The sequence below is a fragment of the Dasypus novemcinctus genome, chromosome 8, assembly GCF_030445035.2.
Source record: "Dasypus novemcinctus isolate mDasNov1 chromosome 8, mDasNov1.1.hap2, whole genome shotgun sequence".
Lineage (NCBI taxonomy): Eukaryota > Metazoa > Chordata > Mammalia > Cingulata > Dasypodidae > Dasypus > Dasypus novemcinctus.
In genome coordinates this window covers 26711326-26737934 of record NC_080680.1, presented here as the reverse complement: position 1 = coordinate 26737934, position 26609 = coordinate 26711326, and the positions used below count along the sequence as shown (strand labels likewise).

Here is a 26609-nt window from a genome sequence, read left to right as displayed (position 1 = left end):
GGGACTGGGACCAGGGAGAGGGAAAGAGGGAAGGGCTAGGAAGGGACAAGTACTGTGGACTGAGAGTAGAGAAAAAGACCTTCAGGGTGTTCCGATAAGATGGTCAGGATATGCATTAGAATTTGCATTTATGACTAGGAACTGTGAAAGGCTTCAACTGTGCCCCCAACCTTCAGCCCACCCATGATGAGGAGGCCTCTCAATGGAGGTGGTTGGGTTGGGCATGTAGATATTGACAAGAGCATGCCAGGGAAGTGGGTATGGCTCGAGCAATTGAGTTCCCATCTACCTCAAGGGAGGTCCCAGGTTCGGTTACCGGTGCCTCCTGGAGAAGATGAGCAACACAGCCAGGTGGCACGATGGGCAGGTGTGGTGAGCTGACCCAACAAGATAATGCAACAAAAGAGATACAAAGAGGAAAGACAATGAGAGACACAACAAACCAGGGAGCTGAGGTGACTCAAGCGACTGAGAGCCTCTCTCCCACATAAAAGGTCCCAGGTTCGGTTCCTGGTGCCTCCTGAAGAGAAGTCGAGCAGACACAGAGCACACAGCGAATGGACACAGAGAGTAAACATCGAGTGCAAACAAGGGGGGAGGGGGGCTTGTGAATAAATAAATAAAATAAATCTTAAAAAGGAAAAAGTGGCTAGCCAGAGATGGGGGTGTGTGTGGGGTAGGCGTGGGGTGGGCAGTATTTGAGACTTTGCCTGCGGCCTTCTCCACATGGTGCATCAGGTCTGGTGTGGGGAGGGTGGCTTTTTCCCATGAGGCCTGCCAGACAAAGCTTTGTCATGGCCTCTGGTCGGGCCAGAAGGCTCACACATTGCAGTTTGGTCTGGAGCTGGACTCCTCACCTCCCAGCAATCTGTTGCTGCTTCAAATAGGGTGCCTGTTTTAAAGTTACCTTGATTCAATCCAATTAAGAAATGAGAAGAACAATAGATTATACATATTTGCACACTGGAGCCAGAGGCTTCTGTTTAAATGAGGTTTGCTACCAGCAATGTAGTTTTGATAGTCTATCAAGCAAGCTCTTCAGAAATCTTTCTTTTATTTTTTCCAGTATGACATATAAGGGTTTTATAGAAAGGTTTAATAGATAGCATTTGTGATGAATCACAGATGAGAAAACTGAGGCACAGAGAAATAACACATAATCATAGCAAAAACTATGAAGGGAATAGTACAGACAACCCAAGATTCTTCTGGTACATTGCTTTTCAATGAGTTCTGAGGTTTGAGGCAGTTACACAGCTGGACTCCCTGGAAAGACAGAAGCTTTCCATTAGAAATGGTTCAAGCTTGCAATACCCAAGTTTCCATTTATATCTGCTGTCAAGTGGTGACCCAGCTGGTCACAGGAAAAGTGTGTGGGCTAAATGAGAGGTTGCTATCTAAATGATTACAGTATGGCCACCTCAGATTCTGAACACTACAGCTTCAATAGCACAAAAAGTGCTTTTTTTCCAGTTCTGGGGTTGTGATGGACTCAGTCTAGGCTGTGTTATGTAGTATATATCATTTCTCCATTCTCTATCTCTGAAAAACACAAAAACTAGGTGTTGAAAGTGTTCCATTTGTTCTAGAGCCAACCACACAGCTCTAGGGACCTCAACTGATGATTTAACTGCTACTCACTCAGGGAGGAGCAAATCAGTTTGAGACCTAAGAAATCACCTACTAGAAGTGCACCAGCTTTCTTCCTTCTACACAGAATCCAGTTTCCCTAACTTTTGAGTATAATTAGCTGAGATTTTCCTCCAGTAGTTCTCCCAATGATTATTTGTATATAATACACACTTACATATTCCCTATGTTATTGCAGTCATATTTTATTGTTACATTAGGTCATCATGCTACTTGAAATTGATATTTTCTTGGGCAGCCATCATCCACTGACAGGACAGTGGGTGGTGCTGGGGTAAAGACAAGTGAGCCTTACGTGAAGATGGAACATGAGTTCCCTTTGAAAATGTTTCTCAAGTTTCTCTGAGAACAAGAGTTACCTTGGGTGTTGGTTAAATGTACAGATTTCCAGGTATTTCCTTTGGAGAAAGGTGGGATTGGGATTGGAATGTGTCCCTGGAACTTGTATTCTTAACATCCATTAGGGAAGTGGGGAAAACTGCTTTATGAAGTATTATTTTGAGAAGATGGTCAGAGAAGGGGAGTCTTTGATTCCCAAACACCTGGTATCATTCCTATGAAGGTATTTCTTTCTCATCACTTTTCCAAACCTCTGTTCTACACCTCCCAATAACTGCCATTCAGTTCCACTTGAGTGTCTTGTTTCACTTCAAATTCATTGTATCCTCATCGCTTCACCTCAGCCTACAATTTCTACCCCATTTCACATCCTTCCCATTCCACGCATCCTGAGTCACAGTGGTATCAAACACTGCTATTCCATGCCTAAAGCAAGTTCTTCACACCTTTTTACATTTTGCACATTCCATTCCTTACATGGAATACCTTCTCCCACTGTTTTGTCCATTGCACTTTTAGTTCTAAGAATTCTAACCTCATTTCCTCAGTAATCTTCTTGAGTGCTCCATAACAGAGTTAATCTTGCCTCTGTGCTCTCACAGCACTTTGTATTTCTCTTATCTATAATGTATTTTGTATTGTAATTATGCATTTGCTTTTCTATCTCTTTCAGTGGGCAGCAGAGTTAGGAACAATGTTTTCATCTCTGTATTCCAGTGCCTAGCAGAGTGCCAGGCATTTAGTAGGCATTTTACAAATATTTGCGGAATGAATTTAAACTTTTAATAACTACATATTAAATGATTATTGTGAAATAAAAATACATGGATTAGTTTATTCATATAAATCTAAGCATTCACTGATCCATTTATTCAAACAAGTATTTATTGAATTCTTTTTGTATGGTAAGCATCAAAGACAGAACACTGATAAGCAAAGATGAGACTGGTTCTTGCCTTCATGAAGCCTTGAATGAAGATAAATATATTAATAAAAAAAATGATGCAATTAATAAAAGTTTTGCTACTATGAAAAATACCAAGAAGGATAGGCATGTGGGACAAGGAAAGCATATAATGAGGGCAGGTGGTGACATCCAAGCTGAGTGCTGATGATGAATCGAAATGAGCTAGGGACAGAGGGGAGGAAAGAGCATTCCAGGCTCAGGAAAGAGGCTGCTCAAAGACCCTGGGGTGGGAGGGTGCACGGTAAAGGCAAGGGGCAAAGATGGGTAGTGTGTCCAGAGTAAGTGGACGTATGGCCAGAAAACAGGCTATAGCGCAGAGCATGTGGATTCTCAGAGGCCCTGTATATACGTTTCCTAGGCAGCTGTTAACAAAGGACCACAGACATGGTGGCTTAAGACAACAGAAATTTATTCTCTCACAACTTTGGAGGTCAGAAATTTGGAATCCACATGTTGGCAGGGTTGGTTAGTTCTGGAGGCAATGAGGGAAAATCCACTCCATGGCCCCTTCCTAGCTTCTGGTGGCGGTGGAAAGCCCTTTGGAATTCCTTGGCTTGTCAACATACCAGGCCAATCTGTCTCCATCTTCACGTGGCCTTCTCCTTTGTGTGTCTGTGTCTTCTCCTCTTATAAGGATACCTGTCTTGGGATTTGGGGCCGACCTGGTTAATCCAGTGTGGTCTCATCTCACGATCCTTTATTTAATTATACCTGAAAGACCTTTTTTGCAAATAAGTCACATTCACAGGTACTGGGGATTAGAACATGGGCGTAACTTTATTTTTGAGTGGGGGGTGGAGGTAAAAATTCAATGCACTAAACTGTGTTGAGAAGTTTTGCCTTTCTACTAAGTGCAGTGGAAAATCAGGGAAAAATTGAGTGAACTTGGTGGGTGTGTTGTTACATTTCTGTGGGGATTCATACTGGTTAAATGATAATCTGCTTTATTATTTCTTTTTATTTTGACCATGGAAACTCTGTCATGACAGGAACCATTTCCTATTTTTCTTAGTGTTCTCCGCACCTAGTACTGTATAATAAATACAGTGTTGCTTGTTCTATTTCAAATTCTTGAGTATGCAGCTGCAATGAGAAAGAAACTTAATAATCAAGTCCGTTGGATACCTTATAGTGATATAACAATTTGTATTAAATTATGGGAAATGTTTTTGATATGATGACTGGTTATCCATGACTATCTTAATTGACACAGGCTGTTTCTTAGGTGTTTGGAAAGTTAACAGTCAGGGTTAATTTCGGAAGAACTGAAATTAATTTCAGAAGCACTTTCCAATAAAGTGTTTTTTATCACTCAAGATGTTTGAAGTGTTACCCTTACAGAATCATTACTTGGGCCTTTAAAGGCAATTTGGTCTTTGAGACTCCTCTTTTAAAATGCAAATATCTAAAAGAGGGTGAGAAATATATTAATATTTATCAACTGATATCTTTGGGATATTTTGATAGGGCTCCTAATCTAAAGGAAATATATGGGTTTGGGATGTTGCATGGACATTGGTGATGTGGAAGTGAAGCTTGCTAGGTGGCCAGTTCTACAGTTTTGTCTCTCTACTGTCCTCTCTGGAAATGAATGTCATTTTGTGAATGATGGCAATGACTATTCGTTTGACTGTTGCCACATCTTCTGCATTTTGTTTTCTCAATAGAAAGGAAAGTTCTTTTCTTAAGACACTATGGGGAAACGGACTTTGGCCCAGTGGGTAGGGCGTCCGTCTACCATATGGGAGGTCCGCGGTTCAAACCCCGGGCCTCCTTGACCCGTGTGGAGCTGGCCATGCGCAGTGCTGATGCGCGCAAGGAGTGCCGTGCCACGCAGGGGTGTCCCCCGCGTGGGGGAGCCCCACGCGCAAGGAGTGCGCCCGTGAGGAAAGCCGCCCAGCGTGAAAAGAAAGAGCAGCCTGCCCAGGAATGGCGCCGCCCACACTTCCCGTGCCGCTGACGACAACAGAAGCGGACAAAGAAACAAGACGCAGCGAAAAAAGACACCGAGAACAGACAACCGGGCGGGGGGGGGGGGGGGGGGGGGGGGAATAAATAAATAAATAAATAAATCTTTAAAAAAAAAAAAAGACACTATGAAGTCTCATGATATCATGAAGAGAAATGCGGTGAGCTCTGGGACATAAGTTGCTCTATTACATAAACTGAGATGGTAGTAACTGCCTCTCCAAAACCTTTGTATTTCCATGGACTCCTCAAATCAACTTTTCAGAAACCAGTTCTTTTCACAAGGACAGGACTTCATTAGAACATCAGTATAACTAATATTAAAATAATGCTTTCTGATCCTATAGCAAAATTTCCAACCTTCTTTATTTTTCCCACTACTGAGTAAATTGCTCATTACTATAGGGGAGAAAAAGAGCCCGTGTTTAGGTTTTAGGGTGAGGATTTTTTCCAGAATATCCCAAAATGATTTGAAAAATTAACAACTATGTATCACAGGGGCACATTTCCACCACTCTCTTTCTATGGGACTTTTTCTTGTTTCCCCCTAGAGTTTTCTCCTTCCCGTTTTCTCCTCTAAAACATTATTTTCAGATGTGGCATTTATGCCTCACTGAATGAACTGGTGAATATGGGAACTCTTGTATTAAGTATATTTTTAAATGCATAAAACCCATCTATTAGTAAATGTAATTGCTTTATTTCCGCATATATTCACAGGAGACACCATAGCTCTCATTTGGAGTTTTAATAAGTTAAAAAGTCACCACCAAGGAATCCAATTATTCAAGCTCTTACTTGCTGATCTGCCCCTTTTTTTTAAACCTCTTCCACTAAAAGATGGTACCCTCAGGTTCTATAATTCATCTATTTATAGGATGAATATATAGTCTAAGTCAGGAATCAGCAAACTACGGGTCAAATCCAGCCAGCAGCCTATTTCTGTTAATAAAGTTTTAGGTTTTTTTCCTATCTGATTACATCATTGTCTTTTTTTTTTTTTTTTTTTTGGTGTGCTTCTCCACACCCAGTGGGGGCCTGCATGCCTCACTGCACAGGTCTGGGACACCTTTTTTCTTTTTTCATCAGGAGGTCTCAGCGAGTGACCCTGGATCTTCCATATGATAAACAGGGGTTCAATTGCTTGAGACAGAGCCACTTCCCAGTCAATAAAGTTTTATTGGAACACAGCCATGCCATCTGTTATGCATAGTCTATGGCTGCTTTTGCATTACAACGACAGAGTTGAGTAGTTGTGACTGAGACTACACGGCCTGCAGAGCTGAAAATATTTACTCCTTGGCCCTTTACAGAAAAAGTGTGCTAATCCTGGTCTAAGAGATGTTTCTACATATCATTTGACCATTAATTAGGCTGTGAGCTCTTTGAATGCACAAATCAGATACTATTTCTTTTGGAATATTTGATGCCTATATACTCTGTCTTGTAGGAAAGAAATGGCAAGTGTTGAATGCATACAAGTTACCTAATCCTGTTGTATAAATAATCCTGGCCCTCCCACTCAAAACCTTAAAGAACATAGGAAACTACCACTGGAAACCAGGAATACGGGGATTTCCTATCTGGACGACTTTGGGTTGATTTTTGGGAATGCCTGCATTAATATGGCAAGGTCTCATCTAGATGTACTGCAGAGGGTTGCTCCTGCTCCCATTCCAGCAATCCAGGGATGGGAAAGGAGGGACCCAAGGTGGGACCAATGCGAAAGTTTCCTGTCCCATGAGCATTCTCATGCCTAATGATTTTCCAAGTGTTTGTAAGGATGCTAAGAAACAGCTAAGCCAGCACACTGGGGTATATTTGTATTTCCCACTTGCACATTACAGCAGGCACATTTCTGGTTTTAAATTTGGAATTACATGAAAGAAGGTGTTTGGGCAGCAAAAGCAGCCTGTTTTCTTTCTAGCCTTGTTTAAATGCTCTTGGTTGACTTTATGTATGCAAATCTGGGAAATGACTAGAATATAAATTAGATTTAAAAACAAATTCATAGATTTATAGGACATGGTCTGAATAGGCATTGGAAAGGGTGCAGGAAAATATTCTTGGCTAATTTCCTTAATAACCAAGCCAGACGGGGCAAATACTATGTAGGCAGCTTATTGCCCCTCTGACCCATCTCCCTCCCTCCCCTCTGCTGTCAGACATCACTAATAGATCATCGCATTCTTTCACACAGCACCTCAGAATCCGTCTTAAAATGTTCCAGGTAGCCGCCACCCGTTAGTCAGAGTTGGCACACGAGAGGAAAACTTAACTTTCCAAAACTGGTTTTATGTCTTTCTAAATGTGGGGCTCTTGTTTTCACTTTTTTTTTCTCCTTGGCTCCTCATGTAGTAATTGATGCAGGCCTTCAAGATAGGAATGGGGGAGACCTGGCAAACCAGAGAAGGAATTGGCAAGTCAATTAAAATGAGGTTGAAATAGGGACGAACCAGAAGAAGGTGGGTTTTGACATCCAGGCCAAGGCAGTTGAATATAACTTGGGAGATCAGTGATTTCCACAGGTTAGCAAGCATGACTGATTTTCAGTGTCAGACGGAATCATGTTTCTGTAAAAGATTTATTTATTTATTTATTTATTTATTTATTTATTTATTTATTTCTCCCTGTCTCCCACTGGGTCCATTCACTGTGTATTCTTCTGTGTCTGCTTGTTTTCTCAGTAAGGTGGCTCTGGGAACCGATCCTGGGACCTTCCAGAGTGGGAGAGAGGCGATCATTCTCTTGTGCCACCTCAGCTCCCTGATCTGCTGCATCTCTTATTATCTCTCCTCTGTGTTTCTGTTGGTTGCATCATCTTGCTGCACCAGCTGTCTGCACAGACCAGCATTCCTGCTCAGGGCAGCACTCCGCGTGGACCAGCTTGCCATACAGGTCAGCTTGCCTTCACCAGGAGGCCCTGGGCATCTAACCCTGGAACTCCTATATGGTAGATGGGAGCCCAGTTGCTTGAGCCACATCCGCTTCCCCGTGTTTTTTTTTTTATTATGTATTTTTGTTTTATTTACAAAAATCCTCTGATTTCTTTGAAATTATTGGTCAGAGCAAAGGTAAATTTATTTAAGTAAAATGGTTGATTTAAAGAAATTTATTAAGTAGATAATAGATGTAGACAATATGTGGAAATGGCAAGTATACTGAAAGCGGTACTGAAAGGACCGAGGTTAGAGAAACAGAATGGTAAGTGACAGAGAATGCTATTCGCCTGTAACGAGCAAATGTCAGGACAGCAATGAGGCTTTAGGAAGATTAATTCTGCTGACCTGAACAAAGGTCAGTCAGGAAAAAAATCCATTAACAATTAATAAATGTGAAAATGTTCTGTCTTGATATTGTAATATCAAGATATTACAAGGATAACTTTCTGTCATACTTGCTAATGTACTTTTCCCAATTTGCTTTTCTAAAAAAATTGCTTATGCTCATTTTTATAAATAAAAGTTTAAAATTTTGTGTAACCTGACCAGTTGGTCATTTGCTTTGTGATTTCTTAAAAAGACCTCAGGTCTAGGAAGTCATCTTTGGTTTTTAATTCACAGATCTAATAGCTTGTTTGAGTGGGCATTTGGAAAACAATGTTTTAAATATATGTAACTTTTTAATGTATCCAAGATTTATTTTGTTATACACCATGAGGATATGTTTAAATCAATTTTATTTCCCTAAAATTCCTATGCAGTTATTTCTACACCAATGAATGAATAATTCTTCCTTTTTGGTGATGCCACTTTTATCATCTATCAAATTCTTATGTGGAGTAATAGTGGTTGCTGGCCTATCTATTCTGCGTCCCACCTATAGCTACCTTTCTTCTTTCAGTAGTGCCTTGTTTTAATGATCATAACTTTATAATGTTAGTTTGGCTAGTTCCTTCTCATGACTCATATTTTTCATTCAGAATTTTCTTTGATAAACATGTATTTTTGCTTCTTGAGGACATCAGAATCTAGTCAAATTCTCCAAAATTTTTGTATTTTTCTTGGATTTTTCTGTAAGTCATAATAAGGGTTGCAATTTTATGGGATTTTATGTAGAAGTACATTTTCAACCTTCTGGTGTTTGTGACTACAGAGCACAAATATGATTAAAGTTAGTAAATTAGTTTAAAATAATTAACCAAGACATTTTACCCCCGTTTCCTTTCATTTGAACAATTTAGATGTATAAATAGCCAAATTGTGTTTAATTTCCTTTACATTTTTGTGCCTTTCTGGTGGAGATGCAATTCAATCAAGGGAATAGAATGAAAGAAACAGTGATAAACATCATCAGTGAATAGATTTGAGAACGCTTGAAAGATAATTCGCATTTCAACTTTTATTTCAACTTTCATTTTATTCCTTGATATTCCAAACAGAAAGCCCTAATCCCTGTCCTTAAGGATCCTCACCACGGAGGTAATGCATTTTGTTTTTTCTCCCCCCCCTCCCCAAACCTCCCCTCAGTCTGGTGGTGCCTATACAGCCAGCAGCCAGTTCTTCCGGCCCTGGTTTATTCTTGCTCCACGTGAATCTCTCCTGACAGCAGAAAACAGTGATCAGCCAGGTTGAACAATTCAATGGAAATTTAATCTGATCTCATTTTACTCATGTGTAAGAAGCAACCTGATAGGAGCTAGAATCGTAATCCTGAGAATGATCTGATTCCTGCAGGCCTCTCTCATAACTCTGGTGAATGACTGCTAAGGGAATTTAAAGTATGTAAAACATTGTAAACTTAGATTTCTTGACTTCATTTTGACGTGGACACCTTATCTTTTTGCAGGTAAAATCAAAGAAAGGTAACACAAAATTCTAGATTTCCTTTATAAGGGCAAAAGCATTTAAGTGTATTCGCTGAAGTTACTCCTTTATGCAGTAATGTCTTATTTTCCTTTAAACTAGACTTTCAGCTTCGATCCCAGATGTAAGTACAGAACAATACAAAAACGATGGCATCTCTGTCAACGGCACGTTTTAGCTGTAAAGGCTGAAAAGCTGAAGAAGAGAGTCAACATGATGTAATTGGTCAGTTCATTGGTCTGTCGACAAGGAATCCTCTATTTGTGGCTGTCTACGGAAGGCCAGTTCTGATGCAGAAAAAACGAGAAATGTTGGGAGAAACTAGGAGGAAAAGAAAGAGTAGAGGAGAGAGAAAAGACCAGACCTAAGCAAAGGGTAGAGAACAGACAACAATGGCAACCTTTGGAGTTGGTGGTGCCAGTGACGAAGATTATGGCATCACTGGTTATACTGGGGCCCCCAGCGATCCCACCTCCCAGTATTCACCCTGGTGTAGTCCTTTCCCCTTGACAGTGAGTTGGGCCTGTGACTTACTCTAACTAATAGAATGTGGCAGAGGTGACACTGTGCCAGTTCTTGGTCTACACCTTAAGAACTAGCAGCTCTGCTTTCGTGCTTTTGGGAGCCCTGACCTGCCATAGAAGAATCCTATGCTGGAGAAGGGATGTGGTGCGTATACTGCCTTCATGCCATCCGCAAGAAAATAAGCCCTTGTTATTTCACCATTCCTCGATGACCCGAGCTTCTTCCAAAACACCAAGAAGCAAGTATAGAGGGTCTGAGACATCAATACAAATGTGGTCCCCGAGACCACAGGGGAGAGAGAAGCCCAGCCCTCCTCATCCTCGTGTCTCGGCCAAGTCCAGGCGCCCACCAGCCTACCAGCTGAATGAATCCACGTGCGTGGCCATGGGCCTGACTAGCAGAAGAATCACCCAGCCACCCCCAGCTCAGATCCCAGAACTGCAAACAAATAAAATCGCCATTGCCTTAAACCACTAGGATTTGGGGTTATTTGCTACACAACAAAAGGTGACTGTTGCCATGATAATGAAGAAGAGTCAGGGATCAGGTTGCAGGAACTGGAATCCCTGGGAGAGCATGACCGGGGTTGGACGTGTGGGCTGGACCACGGCGAGCACGGCACACTCTGCTGCTTCTCAGCTCCGTGGCCTGCGGCCTTAGCCCTGCCCCTCAGTCTTCCTATCCATAAAATGAGAATATCTCTTCCTCTTAGGATAGTTGGGAAATGAAATGAGTGAACGTTTCTGGCAATCAGTTCCCTTGCTCCCAAAGGGATAAAAAGTGATCTAAACTACATTCGCTCTTGAGGGTAGCCCTGCAGACTGCGAAAGGCATTCTGTCCTAGGTTGGTTTTGTGCTGTGCACGTAATTGATAAACAATCGTTGTGTTTGTATGGATTTATTTTTTTAATGATGTCAGGTTCTGGGGTCACTGCTGGAGTCAGTATGAATTTGTATTGATGTCTCAGACCCACTATACTTGCTTCTCGGTTTTTTGGAAGAAGCGCGGGTCATCGAGGAATGCTGAAATAACAAGGGCTTATTTTCTTGTGGATGGCATGAAGGCAATATACTATATTTCATATAGCCTTTCCCACAAAAAGCTTTACTAACTCAATTGTTTGTGACGTTGACCTAGGCAAAAATTATACATTTCAAGGGAACCCTGGATAAAATTTGGTTCTTGCTGAGCTCTTGCCTTAATACCAGAAGGCGATTTCAAGCCCTGGAAAGAAAGAAATCCCATATTGCCTAAATTATGTTAAAACTGTGCAGATGCCAATTTTCCAAACTCCCTGAGAGAAAACACACACACACACACGTATGCACATACACACACGCAACAAAGGATAAAAGAGAAAGGAAATAAACCTACTGTGGCCTCAGTTTCTAATTTGTAAAATGAGAAAGCCAGACTAGAAGGTCCTCCAAGGTCACTTCCAACTCTGACTGTAGCAGTCACCTTACCTCCGGTACCTGTATTAGCCCTTAGTGGGCAGGGAGATTAAACACACAGGTTGCTCTCCAACGAAGTTTTAATTGCAGAGCTTTAATTAGAAAAGAATCAAAGTACTCTTTTGGATTAAGTTTTGTTAATTTTATTTTTAATTGTGTTTTTATTGTTTCCATTTTATTTTAAAATACAAACAAAACCCTCAATTTGCCAAATTGCTGCACGTCCCTTTGCCATACAACTGCCCTAGCAAGTTACCCTAAAGCAATTTTCTAAAATGTATTTTTAATGAGAAACTTAGATCCCTGAGATTTGTCTTTAACATTTTTTTTTTCCTTCAGCCTCTTACAGGGCTCTGGAGTTTCCATACCCCCGTGCCAAAGCATGGCAAAAGAATCCGGTTCAGTTTAGTAATTACCTAGTGTTAGTCTAGTTGAGAGTTGTTTTTTTTCTTAATGGCTTAGGAGAGCCGTTTGAATGCTTTGATTCTGGTAATAAAAGTTTGAGTGGGGAGGGTGGGTGATGCCCATATAATGTGAAGCCTATTAAAATGGTCATGTCCAAAGTTTTAGCTGAGTAAATTCTTACCAGCGAGTCCTAATAAGGGTGGGTGAACTTGGAGGAAAGTATGAGAAAATAGGAGAGCTAATGTGAGTCCAGGAGACTCATTCCCCTCTCCAAATTAGGTCCCACCATTAGAGTGGACATCTGTTTTAAACATGCAATGACTATTCCCCCTTCTCGTAGAAGGGCAAGTTCTCTCCCAATAGTCTCTCCATCTCCCCACGTGCTCCAGGGATGCTGACTCTGTCCCCAGGCTTCACAGCATGCACGTTATGCTGCAGCTCCTCAAACTATCTGGGGTGCAGGATAAGTATGCTCCCCACCCCCAACACGAAGCCACTGGGAAATGAAACTTATGTAAAATACAGTAAAAATAAATTATTGGAAAAATGAAACAAAAATCAGAGACATACAAAATACAAGCCTTATTAAAAAATATATATAGGGAAGTGGACTTGGCCCAGTGGTTAGGGGGTCCGTCTACCACATGCGAGGTCCACGGTTCAAACCCTGGGCTTCCCTGACCCGTGTGCAGCTGGCCCATGCGCAGTGCTGATGCGTGCAAGAAGTGCCGCGCCACGCAGGGGTGTCCCCACACAGGAGAGCCCCACGCGTGAGGAGTGCGCCCCGTAAGGAGAGCCGCCCAGCGCGAAAGAAAGTGCAGCCTGCCCAGGAATGGCGCTGCACACACAGAGAGCTGACTCAGCAAGATGACGCAACAAAAAGAAACACATTCCTGTGCCGCTGACAACAACAGAAGCGGACAAAGAACGCACAGCAAGTGGATACAGAGAACAGACAACTGGGGCGGGGGGGGGAGGGGAGAAGAGGAGAGAAATAAAGAAATCTTTAAAAAATATATACATATATATATGTTAGGTTAAAGTACTTTGTCTAAACTGCATTACAAGTTTCTAACCACCTTCAGCTTGTATACTTAGCTTATCGTAGATGGTATGTGTGGACAGGCCCTGGTCTATGGACCATGGACTTAGCACTGACTTAGATGAAGCCAATTATGTTCTTATGACTTAAGATGACCCCAAGTATCCAAATGTTGGGACTTCAGTTGGGAATGCTGGGGTGACAATTCTCTTTTCTCCCTTGCTAGAAGCTATCTTGCGACCATGAGAGAAGTGGGTGATTGAATATTTGAGATACAAAAGCCAAGGGATAGCGAGTGAGAACTTGGATCTACCCCTGCATGGTAGAGAAATAAAAACTAATAAATGAAAATTTTTGCTTAGGCCAGGATGCATCTGGTTCTCTATCATTCGTAGGAGAAAAGTTACTATTTGATACAGGCATTAATTGGTGTATTGACCCATGAACTCCCACCTGGCTTCTCTTTTACCAGTTATTTTTCCAAAAATAGATCTGGATATGCCTTTCTTCTGGTTATGAAAACATTGGATTCCCACTGCCAACAGCAAGATGTTCAAGCTTTGTAAATTGTCATTCAAAGTCTTTCACAATTGGGGATCCTGGAGCTTTAGTGTGACAAGACATGTACTTTGATATATATTACAGGCAGTAGGGCAAATTGATGCATCCAGCCACTTGATAAAAGTACATTTAGACCCTGATTCAGGAATTCTAATCTGGTTATATTACAAAAATCTCAAGAAGCAACAAGCTTAGTTAAAGTGCCACTTTAAGTTATTGCAAAAATGAATAAGTAAGAAACACAAAAACTTGTACATGAATGTTTATAGCAGCATTATTCATAATAGTCAGAAAGTGGAAACAACCCAATCAACTAATGAATGGATGAACAAAATATTTTATACAATGGAATGTATCTGCCAATAAAAAGAAATGAAATACTAATACATGCTCCAACGTGGATGAACCTTGAAAACATTATTCTACGTGAAATAAGCCAGATCCAAGAGATTGTTGCTGTCATTTGAAGATGTATAATACGTACCCCAGAGAAACATGTTCTTAAATTTAATCCATTCCTATGGGTGTGAACCCATTGTAAGTAGAACATTTTGATGAGGTTAAGGTGTGTCCCACTCAATCAGGGTGAGTCTTAATCCTATTACTAGAGTCCTTTAGAAGAGAATGAAATTTAGAAACATGGAAAGTCGTGTAAGCAAGAAGCTGAAATCGATGAAACCTGGACGAGAAGGGAGAGACCAAGGAAAGCCACTACGTGCCTTGCCATGTGACAGAGGAGCCAAGGATCGATGACAGCTGGTCTTCGGGAAGAAAGCATCACCTTGATGATGCCTTGGTAGGGGACATTTTCCTGGCCTCAGAACCAAGCGCTAATAAATTCCCATTGTTTAACCCAACCCATTCCATGATATCAATACTTGCTTAGACCAGCCTAGGAAACTAAAACAATTATACACTGTATGATTCCATTCATAGACTATGTCCAGAATAGGCAAATCTATAGATGCAAAAAGTAGAGTAGTGTTCACCTAGGGCTGAGAGGACTGCAGGGGTTGGGGTTTGATGGCTAAAAGGAGTGAGATTTCTTTTTGGGGTGACTAAAATGTTTAAAAATTGATTGTGATGAAGGCTGTACAACTCTGTGAATATCCTAAAATCCACTGAATCGTCAAATTAAATGGGTGAATTGTATGGTATATGAATTCTATCTCAATAAAGCTGTTAAAAATAGAACCTGAGGTCCTCCGGAGGCTCATCATAATTGGCACCAACTCTGAAGATTTCCCTGACCCCTCTCTCCCCCACCTCCCGGCAGAAGAATTAATTGGTACTTTATCTGTGTTCCCATTACATATTATTCCTACAGGTTTTATAGTTCACATCATGTTTTATTATAGTTGTTTGCAGGTCTGTCTCACTGAACTGTGACCTGCCCGAGGGCAGAGGCAAGGTCTTTTTTGTGGTTGATAATTCTCCAGAACTAGAAATTATACCTAGTAGAGCTCAAATAAGAGTTTGTTGTGTGAATGAAGGGCATTTTACAGCTACTGTTTTAAAATGCAGTTTTAAAGACTTTTGCCCCAAAGTGTTTCCTTCTCCAGGCTTTTTGGGGTTCTGAAAACAGCTGCTTCCAAGAGGATCATCCCGAGGACAGTGGCTGAGGATGAGGGTGAGAAAGCACTGAGGACCAGCCCTAGAAAACTGAGGATGTGTGAGACTCCTCAACTTGTGGCTCATCTATCCTGCATCTCCTCAAATTGTATCATATTACTTGAGTAGAGCTTCTGGGAAATACTCTTCCTTGGAGACAATATTACCAAGAGCAGTGTGAAATCTGGACCCGACTTCTGTAGGTGATTTAGGTCAACTGGGAGGATGTCATGGGGTGTGAGGAGAGGACCTCAGTCTAGCAAAAGTCACTTCGGCCCTTTCCCCAGTGGCTGCCTGAAGTTCTCTGGTGAAAGCTTTATTATAGGGTGTCAAAGTGAGATGTGTGTTAAATGTGTGGAATGTGTTCCTGGGAGGGATAACATTTTATAAACTCTTATTCATTTATAACTTCCTGGGAGGGATGTAATATATTTCTTGAAAGCAGGTTTTAAGAGAGGAACAGAGGAAAACTATAAAGACACTGGTGCTAGCACCCCAAATAGTTTTTCTTTACTTCCCAAATTTGCCAGCATTTAATGGACAGATGTGAATATTTTTTGCCACCAATCTGCTTTAATTTTAGCATTATGGATTACTTTTAGTTTTAAGTAGTTACTTATTAATATTATTTAAAGTAAAAGAGTTGAGAACGTAGAGGACTTAGTAGAGCTCTGCAACTTACTTGCTGTGTGATCTAGGAAAGTCACTCACCCTCTCTGAGCTTCATTTTTATTCACTGATAAAATAGACACAATCATACCGGATTTGCTTACTTCACAGTGTGGTTGTGATAGTCCACCAAAATTGCTCAAAGTAAAATGCTTTATAAATTAAAGAATTAAAATTATCATTTATAATTGACGACAGTGTAGAAAAGGTAAGTACCGTGAAGCTCTCCCACTCATTATCAATCAAAACTTATTTTGGTGGTAGAAAATGAAAAAAATAAGTCATACCTTTAGCATCTTGTTCCTTTAAATTCTGAAAGCACTTCTACCGGTTTTGAGAAGGAATCTTATAGTATTTGGAGAAAAGTCTTTTTATTGAAACTTCTTGTAGATTTTAAGAGTCAAGGCACACAAATATATGTAAAGGCTATCTAGCCAATGAACATCATTGTAAAAGAGAAAAGCTGTTCTTTGACCATCTCCTCAAAGAATCATTCATTAGTATCAGAAAGTCAGGGTGGGTAGAGCGGGATGTCTTCCGAAGGTGAATCACGTGTCTGAGCAGCTATGGTCCACAGGGCCTGGCCCCTCTCCTGTCACTTCCAGAGATTGCTTGGTTATTAATGAAGGCTTGCTGGAAGGCTCTGCGGAGCAGGTGTGTAACTCTTGAACTGTGGAGGACTTCTCTCTACAATAGCACCATGAGGTCCTTGAGGTTTCTGCCCGTGACTTAGAGATACTCATCTCTCCTTCCGTTTTCCAGCAGTAAATATTTATTAAAGGAAGACTTGGCCGAGGCTGCATATCAAGGGGAGGAGGAAGTGGCACCTCTGGGTAGATTTTATCCTTAGGGCAGGTTACCTGCTCCTGCATAATTGAAAGGGCAGTCAGCCCTTCAATTCTTACCCCTTTGCCCCAGATCAGATGACAGTGTTAGGCTGGCCGTGGGTGTCAAATAAAGGGCTTCCCAGTTTAAGAAAGACATGAGGAATTAGGAGACAGTTCAGAGGACAGCTGTCACGAGTAACAGTGTGAAATAAGATGTTAGGTAAAGAGAGGGAAAATACAGGGATGATTTAGGCCTGAGAAGAGGAGGCTGAGCGAACTATGACAGGCAGATGGTTTTGGATGTATGCTCTATGCCGAGCAGGGCTTCCCAACTTTTTTCCCACGGCAAGGCAGGCTTAGGAAAAGATCATATTTACACGGCCCACGAGGAGACGGCCGCTCAAGTCTAGGCTCCCTCCTGGATTTAGGTCCCACCCCGCCACCCCAAGGACTGAGAGATCAACAGCTCAGCACTGGGCAACGCATCCGGGGCTTTGGGGGTGGGGGTCACACACCTGTCAGGAAATTGAGGTAGAGGACAGGGACTGTGGGTAGGTTAGGCAAACTAATAAATGAGAGACTGAAATCAAAGGAGGAAATGTTTTGTTCTTGGATTTGAAAATACTGTGTGGGTTTATCAAAGGTTACCAGTACAGGAGCTGAGCAAACCTGCAAAGCCTTTGTGAAGCTTAAGCTCCACTAATTTCAGAAACAGAAGTGCCACAAACTTTCGGTCCTTCAAAAATCATTTGAAGGTTTCGTTATTTACCTTTATTTTATACTTAGTTTTGTGAATATCACATCATGAATTTTCCTTTTTTTAGGAGGCCCCGGGGAATTGAAACCAGGACCTCATACATTTCAAAGCAGGTGCTCAACCACAATCTATACCCACTCCCCAAATAATGAATTAACTTCAGTAATTTGAATCCCCCCCCGACTGAATATGCTAAAGGCTGACTGAACAAAAAATTATTTTAATTTCCTATTCAGTATCACACAACTAAATAACTGTATGTTCTCTATCTGGGTTTGTGTAAGACAAGAACAGTCTGTAGGAAAGATGGATTGGAGGCCATGTGTGGTCCTGACAGTGTAAGTGTCTGGGGACAAGCAAAAATTCAAGGTCGTACTTGAGACTGTTAAGGCAGTGGAATGGGTGAGGTTCAAATCTCCAAAAGGTAAAGGGGTACTCAGGTACTATCTGGGTTGCCGATGGAACAGAGAACTTTCACTAAAGTAAGTAAATGAGGAGATGAAACGCTGGAGTTGGAAAACAGGATGGCAGAGCAGTGTAGAGGCCACAGGGGAATGGAGGGATCTGCGGGAAGGACGGTGGTGGAGGGGCCGTGGGCTCCCCCTGCCAGCACGGCTCCCTTCCCACCCTCACAGCCCCTTTGTGACTCTTCAGAGCTCTGTGATGCGGCCCTGGGACTATGATCCTGAGCCAGCACTCTCAGTGCTCAGTTACCTGAGACAGCAAAGAGATCAGGTATGGACAGAGTTCTCACCTTCCTGCAGAACCATGTGGAACCTTGGCTGTACGACCCCCGGACTTTGTGGGCTACTGTCCCCACCCACACAGTCGAGTGCGGGGTGGGGTTGCTCATTCTGCTCCTGTGCTACCTACTGTGGAAACTATGTTCAACAGTATTGAGGAAAACCAAAGACACCCAGAAGGTAAGGAATCCTGGGCCAAGCTTCCAACAGAGATTCTCTGTTGTTGTTTCAATCTCGATTTAAACTTTTCTAGGTGAACTGTGGTCTCTCAGAGAGACACCTGAGAGGAAGTCTGGGGGGAGAAAGGAATAGCATTCTTCTAGTGGAATAGGCTGGGCAGGGGTGGAGATTCAGGGCAGACTCAGATTTCCACCTGGAAGTCAGATCATCCATTTGGGCATGTGTGTGTGGGGGGGCGGATGGGAAGCAGTGTTTCAGGATCAAATCCAAACACAGTCATTCTGTGGTCCTGAACGGGATCGTTTAGAGAGTTCTGTGTCCCTGCAGGAGAACAAGGCGCCCCAACACTTGATCATTGGTCACACTCCCCTATTGGGCTGCTCAGAAGACCAGTGATGAGTCTCTGAGAGCCTGTGAGTGAAGGATGGAGACCAAGCTCTGTCCTCAGGATGCAGGGTTCTTTATTTTTTTTTCCCTCTCTCCTCCACCCCCCTCCCCCCAGGTTGTCTGTTCTCTGTGTCCATTTGCTGCGTGTTCTTCTGTCCGCTTCTGTTGTTGTCAGCAGCATGGGTATCCGTGTCTTTTTTTGGTGCGTCATCTTGCTGCGTCAGCTCTCCGTGTGTGCGGCACCATTCCTGGGCAGGCTGCACTTTCTTTCGTGCTGGGCAGCTCTCCTTATGGGGAGCACTCCTTGTGCGTGGGGCTCCCCTACAAGGGGGCACACCTGCATGGCATGGCACTCCTTGCGCGCATCAACACTGCACATGAGCCAGCTCCACATGGGCCAAGGAAGCCCGGGGTTTGAACCGCGGACCTCCCGTGTGGTAGACGGATGCCCTAACCACTGGGCCAAGTCTGCTTCCCAGGACACAGGGTTCTAGCTGAGGGAGCCCAGATGTGACAGTTGCTCTCAGATCCTGGGCCCTCCTTGACAAGAAAACTGCTGAGAACACCAGGTGTGGACTTTAGAGATGTGATCTTTGGAGTTTTTCAAAGAAGGAAATATTGAAAATATTTCATAGCCTTTAAAAATGAGTAGAAGAAACAAAAAGTTCCAGTAATTAAAATAGTCAAATCATTTGTGGACAGTAAATGTCTGCAGCTTCCCAGAGAGAGGAACAGGAGAACCGAATCCAGGCTTACTTCTTTTTTTCTTCTCAGCGCCAGGGCAGAGCCAAGAGGAGGAGAAAAGGTAGGACAATGAAAGGTAAGGCCCTACCTTCTCCTCCTGAACTCTCCAAGGGGGGGTCCTTCCTCTGCCTCCATGAGGGTTGGAGCTCACCATCTCTGAGGATGTCATTGCCAGAGAGTCTCTTTCAGAAAACATGGCGCTCAGAGGAGAGGCTCGTGGGAAGGAAATCAGAACCTGGGACAATTCTCGCCTTCTCTGTCCTGCCCATCCAGGGCCTGAAGCAGTGACAGGCCTGGGCAATGGGCACGGCCCAAGACAGGGGCCATGTGAGATATAGAGGAAAGACTACCGGCCAGTTTGGAGTCAGAACTTTTGTTTTCTGTCTTTGGACAAGTACTTTTAACCTCCTGAATGCTCATATCCCTTTATGAGATAACCACTGGTCTCTGTCCCTCAGAGTGATTTTGAACATCAAATGGGATTATACTACTGATTCTTGGGACCTTTACTGTCTAAAATCCCAAAGGTCTTCCATGAAGGGATATCTGCTCAGCTTCCTGTATGATTCCTACACTTCTACCTTCACCATGTATAACCTTCCTCTCCTGGTTTCCCAGGTTGGAGAGCTTACCAGAAAGAAGAGGAGAAGGCAAGGAAGCTGCTTTCTGTTCTGAAAAGGTGATTAGTCTTTCCCCTTCTTTTCTGGTCCCTCTTTCTAGCAAAGTCTGTGCCATTCCATGACCTTCATGAAGGCTGGGCTTAACACGGGTGGAAATCATAGGAATATGAACGTGAATGAAGGATTTGGGGAGAGGGCTGTAAGGTGTATTGTGAAGTCCTGGGTGCGGGCCGACCTCGGGTAGATAAGCAGGCCCTCCTTTGCTTGTTCTGGTCCTGGCTGCAGCTCTGTGCTTCCTGTCTCCTGCAGGCCCCTGGGCCAGCATCATGAAACCACATGTTTTCGTCAACTGTTATGTCCAGATCCCTTCTGTGAAGTTTGTGATACGGCAAGTACTGAGGTCAATCGGCTGCTGTTTGGGGAGCCTCTGGAGGACGCTGCTACCTCTTTGTCCCCTTTGACTTCCACCGTTCCTATGACTGAGTCATCAATGACTCTACCCTCTGCCCTCTCAGCAGACTCTTCTCCAGACCTAATACCAGCTCCTCGGCCTGAGCCCTCTCCACCCCTCTACTCCAGTCTCTCACCTGACCTCATGACCCCCTTAGTTGACTTTCTTTTACCCTCACCACTGGGTGACCCTCTGCCACCAGAGTATTTCCCCCCCTTGGATTCCAAATTCCCAATGGACTATTTTACCTCACCACCACTTGCCTTTCCCCCTCTTCCATCATGTCACACTCAGAGAGGGGATCCCCTTTTCCAACCAGAGAATGCTTTTTCTCTGAACACTGAGTTTGCACTTGATCCCACCCTCTCTCACGATATCACTGTTGCACCAAATGTGTCCCGTGCAATGAATCTCACTGATTCATTTGCTTGTTATCGTGCACCACCAGCCCTGTCTGCTTCACCATCACCAGACAATGCTTTAAATATGACTCAATCTCAAGCGATCTCAATTTTACTGAAGCCTTTTCCAGAGAACTCATCTCCAGATAGCCCTGCTGGGTTGGCTGCTTATGTCCCAACAATCAAAAATATTGACCCTTCAAGCCTTCCTCTTTCAGAATTCTCCTGGTGGCAGGCCCACGCCCAGGATTTTTTTCCTTCCTCCTTGACACAATGTGATTTCCAGCCAGGGCTGCTCGCTGTCCATTCTCCAGAGGCCTCTTTAGAGGGAGACTCTACAGATAACTATGTGGAGGCTGGTAACCTCTCTTTTCTTAGCCCTGATGTCCTGGCATTCTTGGAGAGACAAATCAAAAAGAGAGGAGATTTTCTGATGTGGAAGGAAAAAGAAAAGCTAATGGGACCTTTCCCAAAACAACTTAGGGCAGACTACCCACTAAATTCTGCAGAGAAAATATTAGGTTCAGTTGGTGATAATTATGACTCAGCAGCTTCCCTACACTTCTGGAGCACCAAAGACAAACAAGAGGAGTTGATTCATCAGGAGTCTCCATATCCTAATACATTGGGAGGCCATATGCAACAGAAATATATGCAGCTCTTTTGGGGTCCCCCCTCTTTGCACAGCGAGTCCCTGATGTCTACTCTCCTGGTCTCAGGGTCTTCTACCTTTGTCTTCAATAGCATCTCAAGTGCCCCTGCAGGTCAAACTGAAGCTAGAGAATCCCCACTACTTCCCCAGCCACTACCTCTTCCCTTGCCTGAGAGGCAGCCTCAAACGTTGCCTGAAACCCTGTCCAAATCCCAGTCCTTACATCCACTTGACCCTGCTCAAGTCAAGCCCCAGGCCTACCTGCAATCCTGGCTCCCAAATCTACCCCTTTCTTTCCAATCCCAGATTAGGGGCTGTGGGGTATATTTTCACAGACTCCAGAATGAGGCACAGAATTTCAACATAACAATAATTTACGACCTGGAATGGCACGTGTTGCAGAAGCAACAGGATAGTTTGTGGGGTTTACCCACTGTGGTCCAAAGATCACAGGAAGCCTTTTGTCCTCCAGCTCCCAACTTTCCTCAGTACCACTGGGCCCCCCAAGCCCATGTTCCAGTCTCCATTGTTCCTGGACATTTTCCTCTCAATAGTGAGATCCAGAAGAAACTAGAGCACCACCTTCGAAAGAGACTCATCCAACATCGTTGGGGCCTGCCCCGCAGGATCCACGAGTCTCTGGCACTGCTGAAGCCTCCAGCTAAACTTCCAGAGCCATCCGAGTCAAAGAGCAGTTATGGACTGTCATGGCTTTCTGTGTTTAAGCGTGAGAGCAGCAAAGATCTAAAGACTATTGGATTGAGCCTTTCTGGAAGTATCTATGAGAAAAGCTCAGAAATGTCTCAACTAGAGGAGGATCAAGAGATGAGTCAGGAACATAACCTGGAGAAAGGTTCAGAAGACCATCTCTCGAGGGACTCAAACGTTTCCTTAGTTAAGGATCTGGAGTATGACTCTGGGAAAGCCCCAAAAAGCCCCAAAGTGAGTCTTTCACAGAAGAATTCCAGGCCCTCAGCAGTCAGCTTAGAACAGAAGAAACTGGAAAGTACTCTGAAAGTACATTTGAGCAAGAAGTTTGAGCAAATCAACGAAGATAAGATCCCTGCGACCGTGCATAGTTCATGGCATGCTGTCAAGCAGACATTGTCTCTTTCTGAAAAATCCCACACCCACATGAAACAAGGAAATCTGGCACAACGAGGGAATGACTACTGCGTGAATACCTCTCAGGAGCTTTCCTTCATTGACTCCAGCACACAACAGATGTTGCAAGTCCATATTACAAAGTTTAGATTGAGGATGATATGGGGCCTTCCCGACAAGGTCCTTGAATCCATAAAAATCTTTAAATTGAAAGAGGCCTCATCCTGGTGCTCTGTTTATACCGACTTTCCTTCCTCTGTCACCCTTGTTTCTGCGGCGGCCTCCAGAGCTAAGGCTTCTGACACCATTAGAAGAAGTACTCAAGCTTTTCAGGCAGATAAGAAGCTAACAACGATTTCAGTCCCCATCCTGGATTATCCTCACCCTGCCACTTTACGTGGGGGCAAGGAAGGACAGGATACCAAGAGTCAATTATCCTCTGATGTCGATCATAAGCGTGCAGAAGACTTCCAGAAAACTATCCCTGCCACCTCACCTGGGGGCAAGGAAGATCAGGACCCCAAGAGTCAATCACCCTCTGATGTCGATCATAAGCTTGCAGAAGACTTTCAGAAAACTATCCCTGCCACCTCACCTGGGGGCAAGGAAGATCAGGACCCCAAGAGTCAATCACCCTCTGATGTCAATCATAAGCTTGCAGAAGACTTTCAGAAAACTATCCCTGCCACTTCACCTGGGGGCAAGGACGTTCAGGATACCAAGAGTCAGTCACCCTCTGATGTCGATCATAAGCTTGCAGAAGACTTTCAAACAACTGAAGATGACAGGCAGACGTTTCTGCCCCACACATATAGCACTGTAGACACCAAGAGTCAGAGTGAGAGTGCAACAGCCAATAGATTCAGTCCAGAGCTGCCGACAAGTCAAGCCGGGACTGGACATGAACCAAGGGACAAGCAAGTGAGTTCCAGCGATAGAGTAGAAACACTTCAGGACAAAGGGATGGTGAAGAATAATTTAGAACATTTTTCCCTTTTCAATGTGTCCAGGGAGATATTCAAGGCTGAGGAGCTCTGTGCTCAGCAATCACAAACGAGTGATGTCTCCCAAAAGACAAATGTGAATACCAGTGAAGTAGAAATCACCTTACCCAATGAATGTTCCCCCTCACCAAGAGTACCAGTTCCCCAAGATCTTGAACTATCACACCTTAAAAAACAACTGTTTGGTGAGTTAAGGTTTAAAGTGGACTCCAAGGAGCATCAACAGGCTCAAGAGAGTTTGTCTTCCAAGGCCTCACTGACTCATGCCCAGAATATCTCCAGTGGGGACATGGCTGACTCCCAGGTGCTGCATGTTCACTTGGATGACAGAGGGATTAGCATGGAGCAGCGGCAGGAGCCTTGGGTCCCTAAGCATGTCTTAGGAAAGTGTCAGGATAAGAATTTCCCACCAGCTGCTGAAAGAGTGAACCCTCAGGGACCTGAAACAGGGGAGCTGGGTGGAGGGGATGCAGATTTGGAGACATACCATGTCAGAAGGAAAAGTTTTCCTGCTCAGGCCAGGAAATTAGAGGAGACCCTTGGGAAAAAGTCCACTCAGTGTCTGTCACAGATGCCACAGTCACCTCCTGAAAGTCCTTTCAGAAAACTGATGAAGCACTTTTTGCAACGGCTTCATCCTAGGGCAAAATGCAAAGAGCAGGGAAGTTCCCTGGAAAAACATAGCTCCATGTCAGCCTCTCTGCAAAGCAGAGGTCCAGTTAAAAATAGAGCTGCCTTTACAAGGATGACTGAAGCTCAGAATCTCACGGCAGGTAATGGGAAGTTCCTGGAGGAGAAACAGGGTCGCAGGCATGGAAGAGATATCACCTGTCCCCAAGAGTCCCTTCTCTCCTCAGTGAAGAAGGCCCAGGCAGAGCCCATCCAGGGGCATCCCTTCAACTATAGGGCTCTGTCCCATAAAGTGACAAATACTGACTCCAGCAGTCAAAAGGGTGTGCATGCTGGCCCAAGCCATCCTACACATGGTAGATGGATCAGAGACAGGGACAGACATCCCCAGAAAGTTGTGGGATTCAAGAATCAGCTACTGTGTCAGAGTTATCCCCTACCCATGCCCCTCAGGGAGCCTGAGTGCCCTCCATGTCCCACCTGCATGCCTCAAGAATGCCAGGTACCTCAGGCTACATTCACCACTGCTGCAGGCAACTTCTGAGATTTGTCTCTCCTATCCAGGAAGAAAATGCTTCTCCAGCAGTTCCAGGGAGGACCATTTCCTCCCCAGCAAAATAATTCATTCCTTGTTGAAAATATTGATCCTCCACAATAAATGTTTCTTCTAATAAGAGTGGTGTCTTCTATGTGTATTGTGTTTGGGGCATGAGTTTGGGATATCTTAGGGCTTGTATTTGGGAAAAGGGAGTTAGTTTAGTTGTTACTGATCACCCTTGGATTCTAAAGGATTTTCATGGAACTCGGTGAGGAAGAGATCACATCACTTGTCCCCCAAAACTCTTTACCTCTCTGGTGAAGTATGAGGAGAAGGGCTCTATTTCCCACCTCTAAGTTTAGTCTTAAGAGAAATGTATAGCAGCCTTCTCTTTCCCCTTCTTTTTTATTTATTTATTTATTTTTAAAAATTACATTAAAAAAATATGAGGTCCCATTTAACCCCACCGCCCCCAGCCCCCACTCCTCCCACAGCAACACTCGCTCCCATCATCGTGACACATCCATTGCACCTGGTAAGTACATCTCTGAGCATCACTGGACCCCATAGTCAATGATCCGCATCATAGCCCACACTCTCCCACGTTCCATCCAGTGGGCCCTGGGGGGATCTACAATGTCCCGTAATTGTCCGTGAAACACCACCCAGGACAACTTGACGTCCCGAAACTGGCTCCACATCTCATCTCTTCTTCCCATTCCCCAAACCCAGCAGCCACCATGGCTACCCTTCCCACACCCATTCCACATTTTCTCTGTGGACATTGGATTAGTTGTGTCCATTGCACATCTATGTCAAGTGGTCTTTCCCCTTCTTTGCTTCATATCTTCTGGTACAGTAGCAAAGACAGATCTTCCATATCTGATTGGGTTCAGGGACATGTATGTTTTATTTTATTTTTTAAAATAAAATGATGAGGGACTTTTTTTTTAAAGATACAGAGATCACACAAAATGTTACATTAAAAAATATGAGGTTCCCATATACCCCACTCTTCATCTCCCACTCCAACAACCTCTTTCATCAATGTGGCACATTTCATTGCATTTGATTAAAACATTTTGGATTACTGCTACACAATATGGATTATAGTTTACATTGTAATGTACACTCTTCCCCCAGTCCATTCAGTGGGTTATGGCAGGATATATAATGTTCAGCATCTGTTCCTGCAATATCATTTAGGACAACTATAAGTCCGAAAAATGCCCCCATATCACACCTCTTCTTCCCTCTCCCTGCTCTCAGGATCTCCTGTGGCCACTGTCCCCACATCAGTGATACAATTTCTTCCATTGCTAGAGTCACAACAATTCTATAACAGATTATGAGTAAGTTCACCCTAATCCATATTTTATTCCTCCATCCTGAGGACCCTGGGATGTTGATGTCCACTCCACCTCTAAAATGCGAGGGTGTTTAGATCCCACAAGGTTGATGGATGGGATTCTCCTGCTTGCAGTGGTAGACTTTCTCAGTTCCTTGGTATGGTGGTTGACCATCCTCACCTCCCTGTTAGCTGACCTGGGTAAGTCCAATGAACTAGAGGGTAG

At 43.6% G+C, this 26609-nt stretch overlaps 1 protein-coding gene across 1 annotated transcript; it reads left to right on the top strand.

Annotated features, from left to right (window-relative positions):
- Positions 1–18285: 18285 nt before the first annotated feature.
- On the top strand, positions 18286–25173 carry LOC101414232 (spermatogenesis-associated protein 31D3). Its single transcript, XM_058302914.2, has 4 exons — positions 18286–18504; positions 19666–19711; positions 20254–20314; positions 20565–25173. The coding sequence occupies exons 1-4, from the start codon at positions 18319–18321 to the stop codon at positions 25039–25041; spliced, it is 4770 nt and encodes a 1589-aa protein (XP_058158897.1). The 5' UTR covers positions 18286–18318; the 3' UTR covers positions 25042–25173.
- The last annotated feature ends 1436 nt before the right edge of the window (positions 25174–26609 follow it).